Here is a 19,404-nt window from a genome sequence, read left to right as displayed (position 1 = left end):
TATATGCACAGTAATAATAAAATCATCTATTTTCTGCAATTACCAAATTGTAATGTAAACCTCATACTATAATACAATTACTTTAAAGCTTTTAAAAGACACTGATTTTAGCTCAGTAAATGGGTCATTTAGAATACATACACAGCCAATTTGTTACCTTTTCCCACTTACATCTGTTCAGTCAGGACCAGATAAGCAGTAAACACAATTTTAACAACTTAGTCATAATCTTATTTTCTGCAGTTATCCAAATCATCTTGCACATGCAAACACACACCATTCAGCTATTCACGGTAAATGCACTACTGCAGACTAAACACCACCATAGTAGTAAGGACACATTTCAGCATTTCTCTGTCTGTACCTGCAGGAGGCGCTCTTGCTCCATTTGCCATTTTTCCTGTCTCCTCCTCTCCTCCTCTGTGTCCCATGACCAGCGCGAGGACACTGCACTGATGGAAGGAACCTGCAGCTAACAGAGAACAAAACAGAGGCATTAGGAAATTAATAACTGATGGATATTTTCGTTGAATCCAGAGGATGATCAACAGTATAAACTTACATCTGAAATGGCAGAGTCTGAGCCTCCTGACGAAGGGGAGAAAGCAGAAGTTAGTAAAAGAAAAGTTAAAATAGAATAATGGCCTTCAGCTTCTACACCACTCAGCAGTATGAAATATCACAACACCCATGCAGGCATTTCGCAAAACATTAATTCACACTGATTAATGCAAATGTCACAAATGCCAATTTTTCACTGGCAAAAGCTTTCATGATTGTCTTAAGATTCTGCAAAAAGCACACAGCACCCAGACACAGCACACATTGCCTTCAATTACCACAGAGGTAGACCCAAGAGTCCACTGTGGAACCAGAGGAACCTGGAGAGGTATAAGGTTTGCATCATGATCCTTTAAAACAAACCTAAAGGAGCCATATTGTCCAATTACAAAAGTTCTACAGCTGGGTCAGTTCTGATTTTCTTCTTCTTATGATTATTTTATTCATTTATTTTTGCTTAAACTCAAGTTTATTGTGAAAGAAGGTTTCCTCCTTCAATTTCTATTCTTGCTCATCAGCTAAACTTTAAGAACACAGTGCTAGTATTTTGGTATAATATCCCTGAAAACTAGTTTTCTGCTGCCTACTAAAATAAGAGGTGCCAAAAGCATTCTTCAGAGCAATGCCATAGAAGAACCACCTTTGCTTCCCTAAAGAACCTCCGAACAGATCATTCTTTAAAGAACCAGTTTAGTAAAAGTTTGCAAGTGTCAAGAATCTTTAATGAGGTTTAAAGAATAAAGTAAAAGTTATGAGGGAAAACCCAAGCTAGAGCATAAATGGGCAGGGCTAAACACCTGCAGGCTGTGATGTCATGAGAACTTCAACAACTTCATTTACATCATCCACCATTCAGCCTACAACAGTTTAGTCCCACTCCTTTAAATTGAAGTTCTAAGGGTCTTATTGCTTTTTGACTGAGTGACGATGCAGAGCAGCCAAGCAGAATATAGCTTATTTATCTTGTATCAGTCTTAAAAAGCACATTTACAAAAACAGACTGTTTAACTATGAGGGATAAAGACAGGTTGGAAAATGGTCACATAAAAATAAATTACAACTTCTTTTGGTACATAGAATCACATAATAATGTTATAAGTGGACCTCAAAGGAACAAGTAAATTACAAGAAAAATGTAGGATATGGGCCCTTAACAATGTTTATATATATTGCATCAGACTTTTATTTAAAAAGAAAAAGAAATAAGTTTTCAATGATATGGGCCACTTAAAGAAGCATCCATTGATGTTTTCCTTAGGGAACCAAAAGTTGTTCATCAAAAAGCCCTTATGGCACCTTTTTTTGTTTTTTAAGCATGTAGTCAAAGAAGACGTATTTGAAAGACTTCATTTCCCATGCTAGGCAGCCATGAAAACTTAGGAGAAACTTTATTCTCAATGCTTTTATTCATAGTGCCATAACTCTGGCAGAAAAAAGTTCCTCTGCTTCAATAGGACTGTAAAGGATAGTGCGTCCACATAATTATTACATAAAACAAGAAGGGCCCATTTAAGAGATTAAAAAAAACAAATAAATAATAAAATGAATCAGAAAGTCACCCCTTCAAAACTACATTCTGCAAAGAACCAGATTAACTGTAAAGCAGCCAATAACCCACAAAGCACAAGCTAGTAGATGCCTGTAGGGACGAGCATTTTACCTTTCTGCATGAAAAATGCTAATCTCCTTTTGCGATTATTCATAATTATGCGCTCATATTCTAAACAGATTAAGAGAAGAGGATAACAATAAATATGGGATGCTAAATGAAATTTCTCTTTTTTTCTGTACTGTTTAACTTACAAACTTCCATTGCATTCCAAGTGAAGGCATGAGACAGATTCCACATTTAAAATCAAGGCTCATCTGATGCACCAAATAAGCAAAAATACATTGTTTACCTTTGTTTTTGGTTACAGCCGGAATGTCACGGATGTTTTTATTTACAGCTTTTGCTGGGAAACCCTGAGTCAAAACCAAGACACAGTGTTATTGCACGCAAACAGCTATATATGCATTCACAAACAACTTCAGCAGACAAATGTTCCCATTACTCAGCCATTTAAAAAACAGCTCAGCGAAAAATTCTTTGTAGCATACTCACAGTAACAGTATGGCCGTTAACCTTCGCTCCATTAACCTTCTCTGCAGGCAAGCTGGAGCAGCTGCTGACCTTGACGCAGTGCTCAGGATGACCTATAAGTGTTGAAGCCATACTGGTAAGATTGATGGTCTTATGGCTTTTAAATTGTAGGGATAGGTGGTCGTTGCTCCAGTCTGAGTCCAGTGTCCGGAACAGAATCAGAGTGAGTGAGTACTGACTATTGATGTTATTTGCACAAGTCAAGTGTACTTTATTGGGATTAACTGAATTAAATTAATTAGCCAGTTTTGGAATAAGATTACAATGATGCCCAAAAATTAGTATGCAAACGGACAGCGTTATTGTTGTTAAAATAGAGCATAGTATGCCAAACCAGTGAGTTTGACCCACCACACACATTTTTAAGAAATTCAGCAACTGATTTGATAGTAAGGCACAATAAGCTAAAATGAACACAGAATACTTTAACTCCCTTTCTGAAAATATTAGTACAGTCAAAGCTGATGTGAATGAGACAATACCAGTGCAGTGGAATGAGCCCAGAAACAAAAAGCTTGCCTGTAGTCACCCTGCACTTTACTGAATAACCCATACATATTCTTAATCTGTTTGCAGTAACTATTTCTGAAGTGTGCCACAACACCAACAGATGCAAGTTTTACATTATAGTGTCTCTCTTTCATGCTAATTAATCTGAACAGAGCAGTGGACAAAGCACCCAAAGACAGACAGACCACCATCCCCACTGTGACACAGAAGGAAACAAGGAAACAAACAAGCCATGGCATCATATTGTGAAACATGCTAATGGATCCGTGCAAAGCTGAAGATGCACAATGTAGTTTGTAAACATTTCTTGTTGTTTTGCCTCTGTACAAATGACAACTGGTTATGAAATGAGTAACCACATAGAAATATCAACAGTCCTGAAACTGATGCTGATACACACCAACGGCAATACATTAACATTTATAAAATCTAGACGTTGGATCTAGATCTACTTGAACTGCCTAAATTTTTTGTTGTTTTTTTTTTCAAACAAAAATTTGAATTATATCATTACACTTCTTTTAGAAATATTGATCAAATCTAAACATCTGTCTGAAGCCATTCGTTTTTTTTATTCTCTCTCAATACCAATTTGATTTCTTTATTGTGCATCCCAACTACTAAATACAAAACTTTCTGCACTTCCATTGTTCATTTTCATTTGCAATGTTCTGGAGAACAGAGCCAAAACAACATACACTACCACTGCTCAATTACTTACACTGGCATCACTGATATTACATAAATTTTGTATTTAAATACATCAAATGGCAACACAAGAGACAGCAAAATCATTTGGAAGTTGAAGCAGAGTGATGAGTGCACAGTAGCAGCCACAGAAAATGCGTATATTTAGGCAGTTACAGAAACCGCATTGAGCTATGATTCCTGTAAATGGAGTTTAGACTGTACATTCCAAAAACAGCACTGAACTAATTAACAGGGGTACTATTATATTTTACAGTTCATGATTGTGCGGCTTGGGAAACACTACAGTGTAAATGAGCAGACATGCAGGTCATGCTCATATGCTGCCTTACCGTTCTGCCCGTGGCGCCGAATCTCCATCAGCAGGCTGCCCTCTTTCAGTGCAGCACCCATGCTAGCCTTCCACTGCTCATAGCTCATCTCTGCCACACGCTGCCCTCCCACAGCCACGATCTCATCGCCCGCCTGCAGGTGGCACAGCTGAGCTGGGCTGCCTGGTGACCGTTACAAAGCACAGTGAGTTAGAGAACCAAAATGTTGAAGAATCTACAGTGGGCCAATACAGCTCCAACATTAAACTGATAATCTAGTTTAGGGGAGGGGGGTGGGCAAAAAAACAACAACAAAAAAACAAACATAAAAAAAACAACAACAAACCCACACACATCCGTCCACATCCATAGAAATCTGTTGCTATAGGGTCCACATATGAAAACCAAGCAGCCCTTTTACATTTACACATATGTATGTTAAATCATTTACACATATCATAGTTAAAAGGCACAGTAATAAACAGGTTTATTGTTTTTTCATTCAGTTTTGTTACATAAATTCACACATAAGAAGAGCTCCCCCATGACCTCCACTGAGCAAATACTGTCTGATCATTTTCAGCACTGCAGTGACACTAATGTGGTGTTGGTATATTAGTGAGTGTTGCAGTGGTACGAATGAAGCAGACTGTTATGATTTTTAAACAATGTGTCCACTCACTGTCAACTCAGACAGACCTACTTTGTTGGTGCACCTAGTTGGTCATCCTCTAGTCCTTCTTCAGCGGTCACAGGACACAGTGCACAGGGTGTTGCTCGCTGGATATGGTTGGAATGTCTGAATTGGCTGGTGGACTATTCTCAGTCCAGCAGTGACACTGAGTTTTTAAAAACTCCAGAACAGAAACACGGCTGTGTTTGATTCACTCGTACAACACAACACACACAAACACACCGCCACCATGTCAGTGTCACGGCAGTGCTGAAATAGACCCACCACTCAAACAATACCTACTCTGTAAGTGGTCCTGACCATTGAAGAACGAGAATGAGAAAGTACAAGGTAGTATGTGTGTGTGTGTGTGTGGGTATTCTTTTTTTTGACTCTGACTTATAGGAGTGAGCTACACGTCTCCCAGTCAACAAATCTAATCAAACAAACTATCAACATAGACTTGATATGATATCTTTCACACATCATAAATCTTCCAGCACTTGACATAACTTAATACACTCATTACCTTCATGTCTGCCTTCATGTTAACTGTATATGATTTAGGTTTGACAAGTAAGAGCAGGGTTGTGTACATTCCTGTGTACAGCATGCTAACTCTAAGTTGAGAAGCACACTGCATGAGCTTCATCTCTCCATCAGCATGGATGACTAATCAGACTGATGCACAGTAAGCAACACCTTCACTGGTCACAATCAATCATTCATGCTCCTCTCCTTTTGAATACTGACTCACAAACAGGGAGCACTGTTTAAAGTCTTATTCCAGATGGGATAACACCAACAAAGGAATTTCTATATATAAATAAAGCTAAAAATGAGAGAGATAGAAATCTCCTGGATCACAGTTTTCAGGATTTTTTTTGTCCATATTTACTGAAAAGGAAAAGTAACTGGACAAACTCACAAAAACCTCACATTTCACCTGTATGCCTTGTCAGGTCCTGTCCTTCCTCTCCTTTTTGACCTTTTTTTTTTTCTTTTATTATTACTGGAAGTTGATGCACCAGAGAAAGAAAGAAAAGGAAAGAAAAGAAAAGAAAAGAAAAGAAAAGAAAGAAAGAAAGACATACATACATACACACACACACACACACACACACACACACACACACACACACACACACCATAATAACTATGTAATAAAAAAATTTTAAAGTATTGAATTCCACTCAATTATCAGCATGAATGGAGTGCAAGTCACATTTACGACACACTGAAGTACAGGGAAACATACACGCCCCAGCTAAAATAATGCAAATAATCAGCACATGGAACTATTGTGTTTTTCCACAGAAAAACTGTCTGTATACTGTATCCTCCCTAATAAACAGACTCAAGCGCTCCAGCACAGCCATCTCACCTTAAATTGAATAAAACACCCTGTGAGATAATTGCAGGTTTTGTGAAAATAAGATCTATGTAATAAGGCAAGATCAACCTAATATAATAATTAATTATGTCTCTCACCTGGTTGGACAGATTTGATGCGAGCACCAGTGGAATCCCAATAAGCCTGAAAGCCAAAGTCCCTACCACTGTTAGGCTTCTGATTTAGACTGACTCGCATATCAGTGTGACCCACCTGAGAGCGAGAGAGAGCAAGAAAGAGAGAGAGCACGCAAGAGAAAGAGCAAGAGACAAACATGCATACGTCACCTGATGATACTGTGTCACCTGCATCCTGCGAGGAAACCGGAGTACCCTGACATACTGATGCAGTGCTTTCTGCTCTGAACTCCACAATCACACACCATTTAATCTACGCTTAAGAGACATGAGTAGCCATCTAAAATTACAGTATAGAGATCTGTTTACACACTAGTCAAAAAAAAAAACCCAAAAAAACCCTCATGCCTTCACATTACCATCAACAACCCACCTATAATAATAAAGATCATACTTCTGACTTTCAATGCAGTGCATAAATGGTAGGGATATAAAAATACAACATAATTATATCTATTGGTACCATATCATTGTACAGTGACTAGCACTTTACCTAGTGCGTTTGTTCAGAACCAACATATTAGCTTGTGGCTAAAGCAGGGATGTCCAAACTGATCCAAAGAGGACCAGTGTGGCTGCAGGTGTTCACTCCAACAAAGCAAGAGTGTTTGATGAAATGAAATGTTTGAAGACGAAGATCAACTGATAAAACAAGTAGAATAAGGTGTGCCTCAGCTTGTTTGCAGTAAAAACCTGCAGCCACACCAGCTCATTGTGGGTAAGATTGGACATCCCTGGCCTAGAGCACTAAATCAGGATACTATGAAGCACAACGTTTGCACTTTTATAATGCTGAATGTGCTAATAAATTGAAAAAGTAAAATTTTGTGAATTGGTACATGCCTTCTCAATACTGTTTTATTACATTCACATTATCCAGCAGTAATTTGCTGTACAGTCCTGACTATCCGTTCTACAGTGGTTGGAAGCAAGTGTGTAATGATTCAGGTATAAAGTTTGCACAAAGCAGATTGGTCGACTGATAGCTACAATAGCCTCATAGCTCCAGTGCAAAGCATACTTCAGACACCAAACATTACTTGGCTGATACATTATATTTGGTGTAAAGGGAGAAACATTTCCATCAAGTGAATTTACAATTGCCACTACCCCTCATCTACACTGGGCAAGTACCCCAACTAGTGCTTATCTGTGAGCAGTGGTCGAACTGGTGGGTTTAAATGACCATGGGTAGAGTGATAATAGATAATGCTATGCTAACACAAAGAACCTCTGATACATCAAACGCAGCTTCTTAAGGTATACTACAATTACATTAGTCATATCAGGGTTATGATATCTTGATCCATACAAAAGGGAAAGAACAGGTGGGCACTTTAGCAGGGAAATGACAGTCATGCCCCCCAAATCAAGCCCCTCCTGAGACAGACATTCCCTTACCTTTGCCTCTTCGCTCTCAGATGTGGCCCTCTGTTTTAGAGAGGAGGCCACTATGCTAGCAGACATGAAGGAGTGCACTTTAGGAGCCGAGTGATTCTTCTCATCCATGTCTTCATCTTCCTTTTTCTTCTTCCTGTGGCTGTCGTTTTGGGTATTAGAGCAAGCCGTCCCCTCATTAGCTGGGGTTGTGACCTTGTCTTGGCAGGTAAAAGATGCAGGGAGCTGAGGTCGCTCCCGTTGACCTTTGATGAGGTTATTATGGGACTCATCCATCTGCAGAAAGGTTAGCAAACACTTCAAAATCCTTCTTCAAAGAAATTTTAAAAAGAACTTGTAATTAGTCTTTAGGCAAAAACTCTATGTAGATTTTATCCTCTTTTTAACCTTTTATTTTCCTGCAGGAGTTTAGTCTGTTTCAAAAAACCTTAATATCCTCATGGAAATAAAAACACATCCAAAAAGTTGGAGCGACAGGTAAAATATGAATGAATCGGTATACATTTCTCTGCCTTCTATACTTATTTACAAATGTATAAATCTACTTTGTATTTTAACAAAAGCAGTATAAAGACAACATATTTAAATGTTTTACTAAATTGATGCCTGGAACACATTCCAAAAATGTTGGGACAGGGGCTTTTTAAGACCAAAAACAGCATCTAGATAAAAAAAAAGTTTAAAAAAACGTACCTTAACCAGGGATTGCAAGAATTGAAATGTTGATGAACACTGTCCAACAGCAGTCACAGAAGTCATGTGACCATGTTTCTTTCAACAAGACCATACCACCAAGCCACATTCGGCAAGCGTTACAATAGCATGGCTACGTAAACGGAGAGCACACGTTCTAGACTGGCCTGCCTGTCTCTGAATGAAAACATGAGTTACATTATTAAGCTCAAAATACAACGAAGGTCCTTGCGCAGCTGAAACTTGTGTAACTGAAGAGCGGCAACAAAATTCAGCTTTCAAAATTAAATCAATTGGTTTCTTCAGTCTTCAAATAATTATTGAATGCTGTTTAAAAAATTAAAGATATAACACAGCAGTTAACTTGCTCCTGTCCTTTTATTGGAATAAGCTACAGGCATCAAATTTGGAATGAATGTGTATTTAATAAAAACAATGAAGTCCATGAAGTAAAATTTTGTATTCGTGAACCATTTTCAATTTAACACATGCCAAACAGAATTTACTAATCACTAATGTTTTTGGAGCTGGGTTTTGCTTAGTGTCCAGAACAGCAACTATTTGGCTGCTAATGCCCATTGGTCTAAACAGAGAGAGGGCACTAGAACGGAAGCTTGGGTTTCATTATGTGCAGGAGAATGAAGCGGCACGGCAGCCATGTTCTATTATTCATATGTGATTCGCAAGACGATCAGGCAGAGAGGAGTAACCCTAAACTTCACAGGCAGAACACTGTGCACACACATACTAAAAAAACTCTTTAAAAGAAGGATGCATACACATCCAGCTCTTCGCTGACCAAACAAAAAATTAAGGGGAGCCATCACTAGGAACTCCAAAAAACTGTTGTTTTATTGTTATTTTTCCTCAGTGGTTCAACAACCTTTTAAGTACTGTTTAATGACCTTTTAAGTACTTCCAGGCAAATAACTAGTGGTAGAGGGTGTGTAGTAGATCAGGAAGAAAGAGCTAAATCAGCAAAAACACAGATCTCCAAAACAGTCATAAATTATCAGAATGAAGATGAAGTAAGAAAACCTAAGACAAAGCAGACACATTGGTTGCAGTCTAGAATTAACCACCAACATGACGACCAGCCTCTAGTAAACAAAGACAAGGAAAGAAGCAGTACCCACGTGGCAGTTAATCTAAATCTTGTATTGCCTTGATGAGGAACTTACAGCCAATTTGGGCCACCATTAAAACTTTTGAACCATAACATATAGCTATATGTGTAATAGTGCAATATTTTGCTATGATCTGACAGTAGTGAGCAATGCACTGAATTTGGAATGTCAAAGAAGTATTGTTTTATCTACATTCAACTACCGTATGAGACATTTGTGTATTCAGTGCACTATTTTATCTTTAATTGAATTTAAAGATTTGACATTCAAATGGAAATATTAAAGAGCTGTAATCAAGTAATCACACAGTAATCAAGTAGAACTATGAATGAATAATAAATGTCAAAACTATAGAAAGACTTAAAAATGCACCAACTGATGAGTACTCACAGAATAGATCCTGGGCAGAGATGACACCCTGGAGGCCTTGACCCCAAAAGGTCTTGGTGTGACTCCCATGGAAAGTCGAGAGCCTCCCTCCGACTTCCGAAAGCCCCTAGGCAGGGTTGCGGACATCCGCGTTCCCCCAGAAATCACACCTTCCACGGATTTAGCACGTTGGACAGGTTCTGAACCCTGCTGGCTGAGCTCAGTGCCAGATGACCCCAAAGTGAGTGATGAGGGTTCCTCAGGGTTAGTGGAATCTGGTGGGCTGAAAAAGACAGATGTAGTCAATTGGGTCTGGTCAGTCACCAGTGAGTGCCCTCCAATCGCATCATTGGTAAGAGAATAAGCTCCATTTGTAGGAGGTGTCACAGGTGTAGAAAGTGGGTCCACTAGCATTGTGCCAATAGCACCAGTCCCAGCTGAACTCCTGGGCCCAGGCATGCTGCAACTTGTGGTTAGAGGAGAGGCTTCAGAAGGTGGAAAGGCTTCGTCAGAAGCCAGTGAACCGAGTCGGGGGTCTTCCCTCAGGGCTGAAGGCTGGGAAGAAGGAAGAGCTCTGCTGGAGGGCTGTTGGGCAGAGGAGGGCTCCTGAGGTATAGCTTGATGCTGCTGGCATGTGGCAAACACCATGACACTGTTGTGATCACTACAATGGAAGTAAAATGAGAGAAAGAAAAAGAGGACAACAGGTGGGACTATCAAATATCACACACACACACACACACACACACACACACACACACAACCTAAAACAAAAAATAAATAAAAAAAAAAAAAAAAAAAAAAAAAAAAAAAAAAAAGAGTGTGGCACAGACACATTTAAAACCCTCACACCCAGTCTTGTCACTGGTTCCCAACCCTTATCCTGCAGTACCACTGTGCTGCACATTTAGTGTTTTCTCATCTCTAATGCACAAACTTTCACTAAGGAAGGGTTTGTTAATTATCTAATTAGCTGGATAAAGTGTGGCAGAGCAAGGAAAATGAAATACATGTAAGCAGGCAAACTCCAGGACCAGGACTCAGAACAGCCTAAAGGGGAACGTAAAAATATTATCACATAAATAATGTGTGCATTTTTGTGTACATGCATTACCTCTCCTCTTGCACCCCTCTGAGCACAGCAGTCCTCAAACCATCAGCCCCTCCCCTGCTAGAGGAGATCTCAAGTTGCTCTCTCTCCTCTTTCTTCTTCCACAAGTCAGAGTTTGCACTCAGTCTGCGGCTCTTCCACTTGTCCAGGTCCTATGTCAACCAAGGGTGAACATGAGTGAGAGAATGAAGACACGAGCTGAAGGACTGAATAAGTTAACAGAACAAAGGGACATAAAATCAACAAATGTACTGACTTAATTATAAAACACAATTAATGAATGTGATCAGAAGAGATAACTTGGATGATAATCAAAACATTACCCACCACCTGATGCACATTACACACCTTGTAAAACTGCATAAGACCGATGTGAAGGGAACAGGGAGACCAAAGTGTATATTTCACAACCAATGCATGAAATTACTATAGAGAAACAATATAGTTTGTTAATCATTACCATACTGGGATTTACGATTTTCCTTAATATATTTCATGATCCATCATAACCAAATGATGTTCCAATATAATGACAATACTGCTTTTTTTCCATATTGTGTAGCCTCATATGACATAATATCGTCAGTTGGTGTCAGGTGACTAGATTCCACTGATCAAGTCATTAATTTAAGATTCCTTTATGACGCAGTAAAAAGTACAGTCCTTCCATTATGGCTCACTGATACCCCTTATGGCAAGTGTACAGAAACAGAAGATAAAGTGCCATATGGATGCTGCTGTGCCGCTCAATAGATGAGCCAATACAAAAAGTTCTTAATATGTTAAAACTAGTCTCATTATTCATTTGGAGGTCTACCATTTTGCCCATGCATCACAGCTCCTGATCAACCCACATTCACTGTTTAATCATCTGGATATGTGGCTCTGAAACTAGTCCAGATGACCCATCCACACAAACTGAAAGTTGGAATGGGACAAAATTAGGAATCGTCTTGGAGTCCGTGATGACTGGTTTCAGATCTACAGAATTTGATTCTAAATAAATTCAATGCCTTTGTTTGAAGAGTATATCATTTTTGCCTCTTGCTCAATCACCCATGGCATTCTGCTCTGTAAACCTAAGATGTAAACTGTTCCCTTCTGGTGAAGCAGTTCATGGGAAACTGCGACCTAATACCGGGTGATTGGTTATCTTTCCCAGGAGACTACAGCAGTACACAACTGCTCAAAACACCTGGTTTCAACTTAAGGTCTTGTTAACTACAAGATATTGGGCATTTACAAACCAGGGTAGCCATGCTGTGCAGTGGAGTGGAGTGTCCCCACTACCAAAGACAATATATAAAATTATTTTGGGTAGCAATGCAGCACTCACATCTTGCCACTTGGCCTCGCTGTCCTTCACTCTGGTCTTAATGTGTTGCATGTGCTTCGGCCGCACCTGATCTATGGTTGAGTGCTCCAGCGTCACCTCTCCAGCTTTACCCTGGCATCTTGGGTCAAAAGGCATGCTGCTTTCAGACTCCTGGGGTATAGGCTCTAAGGCAATGTCACTCATGGACTTGCTCCTGTTAGGTTAAGAAAACAAACCACCTCTATAATTAAATTATGATAACAGTTGTGGCAAATCACTTGGAAATCTTCTTCTTTCGGCTGCTCCCTCACTCGGAAATAAAATAAAAAAAAAAAAAAAAAAAAAAAAGGTTGTGGTTTGCATTTTTTTATTATTATTACAGATTTACTTTATAATGTGCACATTCATATGCAGTCAAAGGAAGCTTTAGACTATACATGTGCAATCAAAGGCAATAAAGGTTTACGCAAGTCAGACGAATTAAGCAAGGTACAAACATGGATAAGGAGACAGAAAAATACTAAAACCCACCAACAAAATTACTCTTGGTATTTGCTTAAATAATGCTCAAAGAAGAACGTCACTCCCAAGCAAATCCAATGAATGTTGCAACAGTCAAAAAGCAATGAAAACATGGCAGGTAGACATTACAGTAAAACATCAGCACTTTAAGCTAGGTGGAGTGAAGATAAAAATGTACAATAAAAATTTCCACCCAATATTAATTTGAAAAGATAACACCCCCTTGAGCCAACTGAAAGGCTGCAACAAGTTAAAAAAAAGCAGACCCTGCACAAACAATAGCAATTTGATAAATCAATATACATAGCAGGTGAATAAAGCAACCACTGAATAATTGCAAGCAGAAAAACCATACATGCTCACTCACCCAATGTGGCGAGAATGTCTCTTGGGCACTCTAGGAAATCAGGAAGACAATGACAAATCGAAACCTAGTCACTCTCAATTTGAGTAGATGGTTTTGAAATGTACCCCAATTACTCAATTGACAAGCTTGCATCAGGAAAAACTGATCAAAATGTAAAAAGTACCTTTTTTCCAATCCAGAGGGCCAAGTCTCAAGCCTGTTTCTACTATGCATTCTATATTGTACTTCTACATTTTAAAGATTTTATAAAATTAGATAACATTCCATATTGACACAAAAAAGGAATATATAATAGAGTAACAGTACACATCTTTATCAAGAACCATTTGATTAAGTACCATGTAGTATAAAGGTGATGTGTAACTACATTCATCAAGCACTATTTCCATGTCTGTCAAAAATCAGGAGCGTGGGACAGTAGGCCTCTCTGCTCTCACCTGAGCAAGATCAGAATTAAACTTATCCAAGATATTATCACACAAGTGATGCACTTTATTATAATTTATTTATTTTTTATTTTTGGGGGGGGCATGGCAGTAAGCCTCAAAATCAGTAAAGTATAACTTGTTATAACGGCAACCTTGTTATTCTATGGCTGATATCGTAACTATAATGATGGGGATAAAGAGGTAAGAATTTTCTGTTCTAGCCTTTGGGACCTCAGCATAGTTTCTGCTCTTTCCCAGTAAACCTGAACCAAGCAATCAATGACTGCTAATGCCTCGTACAGCTGTACAGCCGATAGTTGAACAAGAGCAACACAGACGGTACTGGGAAACCCGGATTGTGTGAATCTCAGAAACAAAACTGAACAACAGCAGCTGATATTAGCAATAAAGCTTTATTATCAGTCCAATATCGTAACTGGAATTAATAGCAAACCAATGATTTGGTGCTCTATTATTTGCTCGGTTCTTCTAAACTCAGACAAACGGACAAAAAACAGAGTTCAATTTTCCACCCAACATCATTGCTACACAATTAGTGGTAGAATGGTGTATTAAAAAAGGTCAGTGAGAAGCAAAGTTTAAGAAGAACTTGCAACGTAATGTAAACTATTTTATTAGTCCATCTTTAGGGTTTTAACCTGTTTTACCTTTAGTGTATATCATACTTGGATTTTAGACCTAAAAAATAATACTAAAAAAAATGCAGTTATTGATATGTCATAATAAGGCATTATCAGCTACCCTATCAACCAAGAAATTCCATATTAGTGAATCGTAGCTAAAAATCCCCATACAATCAATTCCTGTGGTCTAGATTTGAACTCCATCCATAGGATCTATACTGTGTCTGAGTTGCAGGCAAGAAATCAAAGTAAGCTTTTATAAAAATCCAGTGAAACACTAAAAAATTCCCCTGGAAGGGGTTTAACTATGATCACACTGTAGACAAAATGCTGCTGCGGTCTCTTCTCCTTCAGGAACTGGAGGACCTCCAAATTTCTCCATGTAACAGAACAGTCAGTTTTTGAATAGTCCAGGTTTCTGCTGGTCAGAGTCTCCACGCTTTTGGGTATTTTAAACTTGCTCCAGTCTAGGAAGTGGTAGACATCACAGATGTAGGCTCAAACCCTTTTTTTTTTTTTTTTTTTTTTTTTTTAAAGCTAACGTAATGTTCACACAGCAGCTTAGGACAAGTTGAAACAAGACACATCAAAATGGAAGCAGTTCTTGCACACTGAGGTGACGTTTGCGCACCCTGGTCAAGATTTGTTACTGTTAATAGATGAGTATTAAATGAAATTATCTCCAAAAGGCATACTGTTAAAGAAGAAACACTCTTTACAACATTTTAAGGAAGTGCATCATTTTTTTGTTGTGTACAATTTTAGAGAGGAAAAAAAAGGAAAGGAGCACAATGCAAAAGTTTGGGCACCCCAAGAGATTTGAGGTCTAAAAACCTTTTACTAAAGGCCTTCAACCTTAATTGTCTTGTTAGGGACATGGCTTGTTCACAATCATCAGGAAAGGCCAGGTGATTCACATTTCAAAGCTTTATAACCACTCATCAACCTTCTCCCAACAATCATAAAATGAAAGTAAATGGTGCCCTCAAACCTGAAGAAGACTATAAGAATGTAGCAAAAGACCTTCAGGAAGATTTAGCAGACAAATATGACCTTCATGGAAGAGTCATTGGGGAGAAAGAAAAAAAAAAAAAAACCTCTGTAAGCTTGTTAAAAAAAAATTTCAGCAAAGGAACATCTAAACAACAACTGTACAAGATGAAAATTTTAAAGTAATCTTGCTTAAAATATTAAAGAAAGGTGTCATCTTTAACTTTGTGTGTTTTAAAAATGTCATCTTTTACTTACTTAGCTAGTCACAGTACCAGATTCTGTCCAGAGGTGCCCAAACGTTTGCATGCCACTTTATATACTAATATATGCAATAGCAACATACTGTAAATGTTCTTCTTAGTAAACTTGTCTTTGGAGTGTCTTAATACCTTATTATTATAGTTGTTACATCCACTTTGAACAAACAAACTTTTGCTTGTTAGCTTTACTGTGTATGGCTTAGAGCTCGCCTAAGGCATAGGTTCATATCTCAGTCCTGAAGGTCACCTAGCAAGTCCATTTTTGTGGTTTTGCGTTAGCCCCTCCAACAAATTCAACCAGGCATGAGATAGCTTAGGTGTGTTTTGCTCTCAAGAAAATGTAGAGGCACTAAAAGGAAGGGAGAAAGGATGAAGAGAAGTGCTTGAAGTGCCTCAAGAAGTGTGTGGAGGTTTGGAAGCAGGTGCGAAATTGCGAGCACACGTGCCAAGCCAGGGAGTGACATCATAGTCAGAGTCTTCCTCAGATGAGCCAGATGTCTTTCGGCTAAGGCCAAGAGAGAGGGAGAGAGGGAGAGAGGGAGGAGAGGGAATAGGAAAAAGAATAGGACAAAGAATAGGACAAAGAATTTAGGAGAGGTCTAAAAGACTACAGTGGGGTACCCAACTCTGGTCCTGGACATCCGGAGTCCAGCATCAAAGCTTAAAACACTTGTCCGTACCCAACAAGACCCAATTACTCATTTCACAACCATTCGGTGGGAATAATTCAGGTTCAAATTTTCCATGGGTTTCTCACAGCATGTCTCAGATTTTGGCCTCTTCACCTGCTTGGGTTCTTTCATCAACTTTTTTTCTCCAGCTTAAATTTCATTACACTCATATAAATAAAGGCTGAATTGAAACAAAAAGATTTCTATAGGAGCAATGCCATAGAGCAGCTCTTCAAATCCAAACCCTGATCCAATTTCTGGTCCAGAATTGTGTAATCACTGATAAATAACTGGCATGTAATTGATTGACCACGTAATATTACAGCTATTAGAGATACTGAATTCAGGATATTGTATTCAAGGCCTGATCCCCTAGAGCAGAGGTCACTAATAGATAGGCAGATTGTGGTCAGAGTCCAGACCCAGATGCTGTCCTATGTGGACCTGGACCTATAACCGATAAACTTATCACGATAGAACTATTTATATTTGTTCCTATTTTGATGCTGTGCTCTAAAAAGAAAGAATTGACAAATGTCTTACTGAAATATTACTGAACTATACTTTATACTTGATTTGACATTCAGTTCTTGACTGTATAAGATGCTGATATACCTACTAGGCTACTTCAGTAAACAGTATATGGCACTGCATCATAATGAAAGTTAGACATTCTGTAACCAGACCTTGTTGGATTTTAATTAAAGTCCCCTGCCTTAAAGGAACCACTTTTGTTTTCTGGAAACCAGTTTTATAAACAAGACGTGTGTGCATGTTGTTGCAGGTCTACAAGGTCCAGCATTTAAAAACATCACCTTATTTAATTTATCCAGACTAAAATTGCGTGACGTGAAAGCACTAATTGATCAATTGATTGATTGATTGATTGATTGATTGATTATCAATAGCTAGATTTGTTTAAGCAGAATCTCATTTTTGAAAGTGGACAATTAGGCTTCTCATTTTTTAAACTTTGTTTATTGATGGTCTGATGAAGGTTTGGTGAGAATTTTGTCAGTGTTGGGTCTGAATACAGAATTTGATGCTGCAGGTCAACTCAGTCTATGTTCGAGTTAGGATCGCAATCAAAGCTCTATCCAGCACAGTTTGGAGATTTCAGACTCAAATCAGTTTGACTGTTAATTACCATTTTTAGTAGGCTCAAAACCAAAACGGGCCAACTCTCTGTCTGATTTGCAACCAAAGTGGGTACCCCTGGAGTAAACACTAGAAGTAAATCCAATCAGATAATATAAAAAGTGTATATGAAAAGAAAGCACACTGTTGCATTGAGATAAAAAAGTGACCGTTTTGCTTCTTTTTTTTTTTAAATTAAAAATAAAATAATCATTTGAAAAGAGCTGCCACTGTTAACACTGCATGAAAATTATATTTTGCATTACAAGTTTTAAGAAATCACCACACTCTAGCTGTGACTTTAAAGCAATTCAAGTTGCTCGGCGAGGTGGATCCACCACTCTGCCATTTGGACCAACCTGAAGCCCTGCATCTTCCTATACCAGGGTCTGCGCTGGGAGCCGAGTCTAATCTGTCCCACATGAGCATCTTCCTCAGGTGTCCAGAACTTGGGCAGGAATTTGTCAGAGTCTATGTTGACTGAGGTCTGATGGGTGGCCTGAAGCACTCTACGAGCATAGAGGTCATCCTGAACCGGGTCGGCATAGCCTTGGCCCTCATCTGATTCACCAGAATCTTCGGCCATTGCTCGCAGCAAAAACTCATTCTCCAGCATGGCCTTCTCATCTCGTCCACTTACTCTATAAGGTGGAAATGATGTTTTGCCGTCCTGGAGAGAACTGTCCACGCGAGACGCAAACATTTCCTTTAAACACGCAGCAACAACAGATCAGAGAAAATTCAGGTGTTCACGTACTTGGTTAGGTACCAAAAATATTAGCCACTTCTTACACAGCTAAAAGGTTAGTGGAACTGTATTAATACTGTCAGTGCAGATGAAAGACAAAGATGTAGATGCATTAGTGCATTCAGAGTCAGCCAAATATGTCATATTTGCCAAAAGCAACGCCAAGAATGACGGGAAAGGAGGGAATGTGCTGTTCAATTTTAAACCACTCTTTAAATGATGCCCTTGACAAATAAAACCACACGCAAGACATTATGAAGTTTTCCTAATGGGTAGAGAAGCACTACTGCCCAAAAGGAACAGCAGCCACTGGCATGCTTGCAGAAGCACAAGTGTTAGGATGCCATGACAGAACAAGCCACTCCAAACTCTGACCTCTGGTGTGACCTTTTGTGAGGCACTGTAGCAAGCCGTGAGGCATCAGAGACGGTGACCCATGACCTCTGAGTACTCGGGGTCACTGTGGGAAACAGCCTGGGAGTCCTTGGGTTCAGAGGAAGAGCAAAGTTCACGGGAGCGACGCAGGTCGTTGAGCGAAAACGCCGACTTGCAAGGTCGTCCTGCACGATGTCAGGTTCTGGTCGGTCAGAGTCAGAATCAGAGTCACTCTGGTAAGAATGTGCCCATTGGTGAAAGGCAGAAGCAGGAGGGAGTTCAAGACTGGGTTCATTAAAGCCCCTTCCACTTTCGCTATAGCCAAGAGACGGGGAGCAAGTAAGAATGCTAAGGATATTTCGGCATTACTTGTGCAAAAAAATAATTGAAATAATTTCAGATATTCAAGTCTCTTTAGAAAATACCAAGAATTACATCAATAATCAGTATGAAAATTTCAAGAGTTGTTTAATTACCAAACTTACCACCACATTAAGTTATCAAATTTAACCTTATTACATGGAGCTTGTGAACTGCCTATAGAGGAGTTGGACCAATCACAAGCAACCAACATGATGCATTCATCAATCAGAAGCAGCCAACACCAACATGATGTGTACATAACAATACTACAACTGACTGGCCATCTAACTAATCAGAAAAAGAAAAAAAAAAAATTAAACAGAAAAAATGAATAATTTAGTGAACAAGACATTAAGTAAATGCTACACAGCTAAAGTGCTTCTTAAAAGCATTTACACTGTAATAAAAATAAATCAAATCATGATTCAAAACACCAGGGCTAAATGG

At 38.9% G+C, this 19,404-nt stretch overlaps 1 protein-coding gene across 9 annotated transcripts in view; it reads right to left on the bottom strand.

The window, feature by feature from the left end:
* Positions 1-19,404, bottom strand: part of lmo7b (LIM domain 7b) — a 40,242-nt gene that overhangs the window by 8,249 nt on the left and 12,589 nt on the right. For 3 of the 9 annotated variants that reach the window (XM_017715120.2, XM_017715118.2, XM_017715121.2), the window contains exons 10-21: positions 13,339-13,368; positions 12,471-12,663; positions 11,138-11,286; positions 10,045-10,687; positions 7,838-8,110; positions 6,398-6,512; positions 4,255-4,416; positions 2,666-2,838; positions 2,463-2,526; positions 2,222-2,281; positions 563-588; positions 365-472 (exon numbers count right to left, since the gene is read on the bottom strand). In XM_017715120.2, the coding sequence (XP_017570609.1) occupies positions 365-472; positions 563-588; positions 2,222-2,281; positions 2,463-2,526; positions 2,666-2,838; positions 4,255-4,416; positions 6,398-6,512; positions 7,838-8,110; positions 10,045-10,687; positions 11,138-11,286; positions 12,471-12,663; positions 13,339-13,368 (1,996 nt within the window). Of the gene's footprint in view, positions 1-364; positions 473-562; positions 589-2,221; positions 2,282-2,462; positions 2,527-2,665; positions 2,839-4,254; positions 4,417-6,397; positions 6,513-7,837; positions 8,111-10,044; positions 10,688-11,137; positions 11,287-12,470; positions 12,664-13,338; positions 13,369-17,830; positions 18,152-18,594; positions 18,910-19,404 lie in introns of all 9 variants that reach the window. The other 6 variants (XM_017715126.2, XM_017715124.2, XM_017715125.2 and 3 more) reach the window with 6 other exon arrangements.

This window comes from Pygocentrus nattereri, chromosome 12, assembly GCF_015220715.1.
Source record: "Pygocentrus nattereri isolate fPygNat1 chromosome 12, fPygNat1.pri, whole genome shotgun sequence".
Lineage (NCBI taxonomy): Eukaryota > Metazoa > Chordata > Actinopteri > Characiformes > Serrasalmidae > Pygocentrus > Pygocentrus nattereri.
The sequence above is the reverse complement of the archived record's forward strand: the minus strand, read 5'-3'. Positions and strand labels throughout refer to the sequence as shown.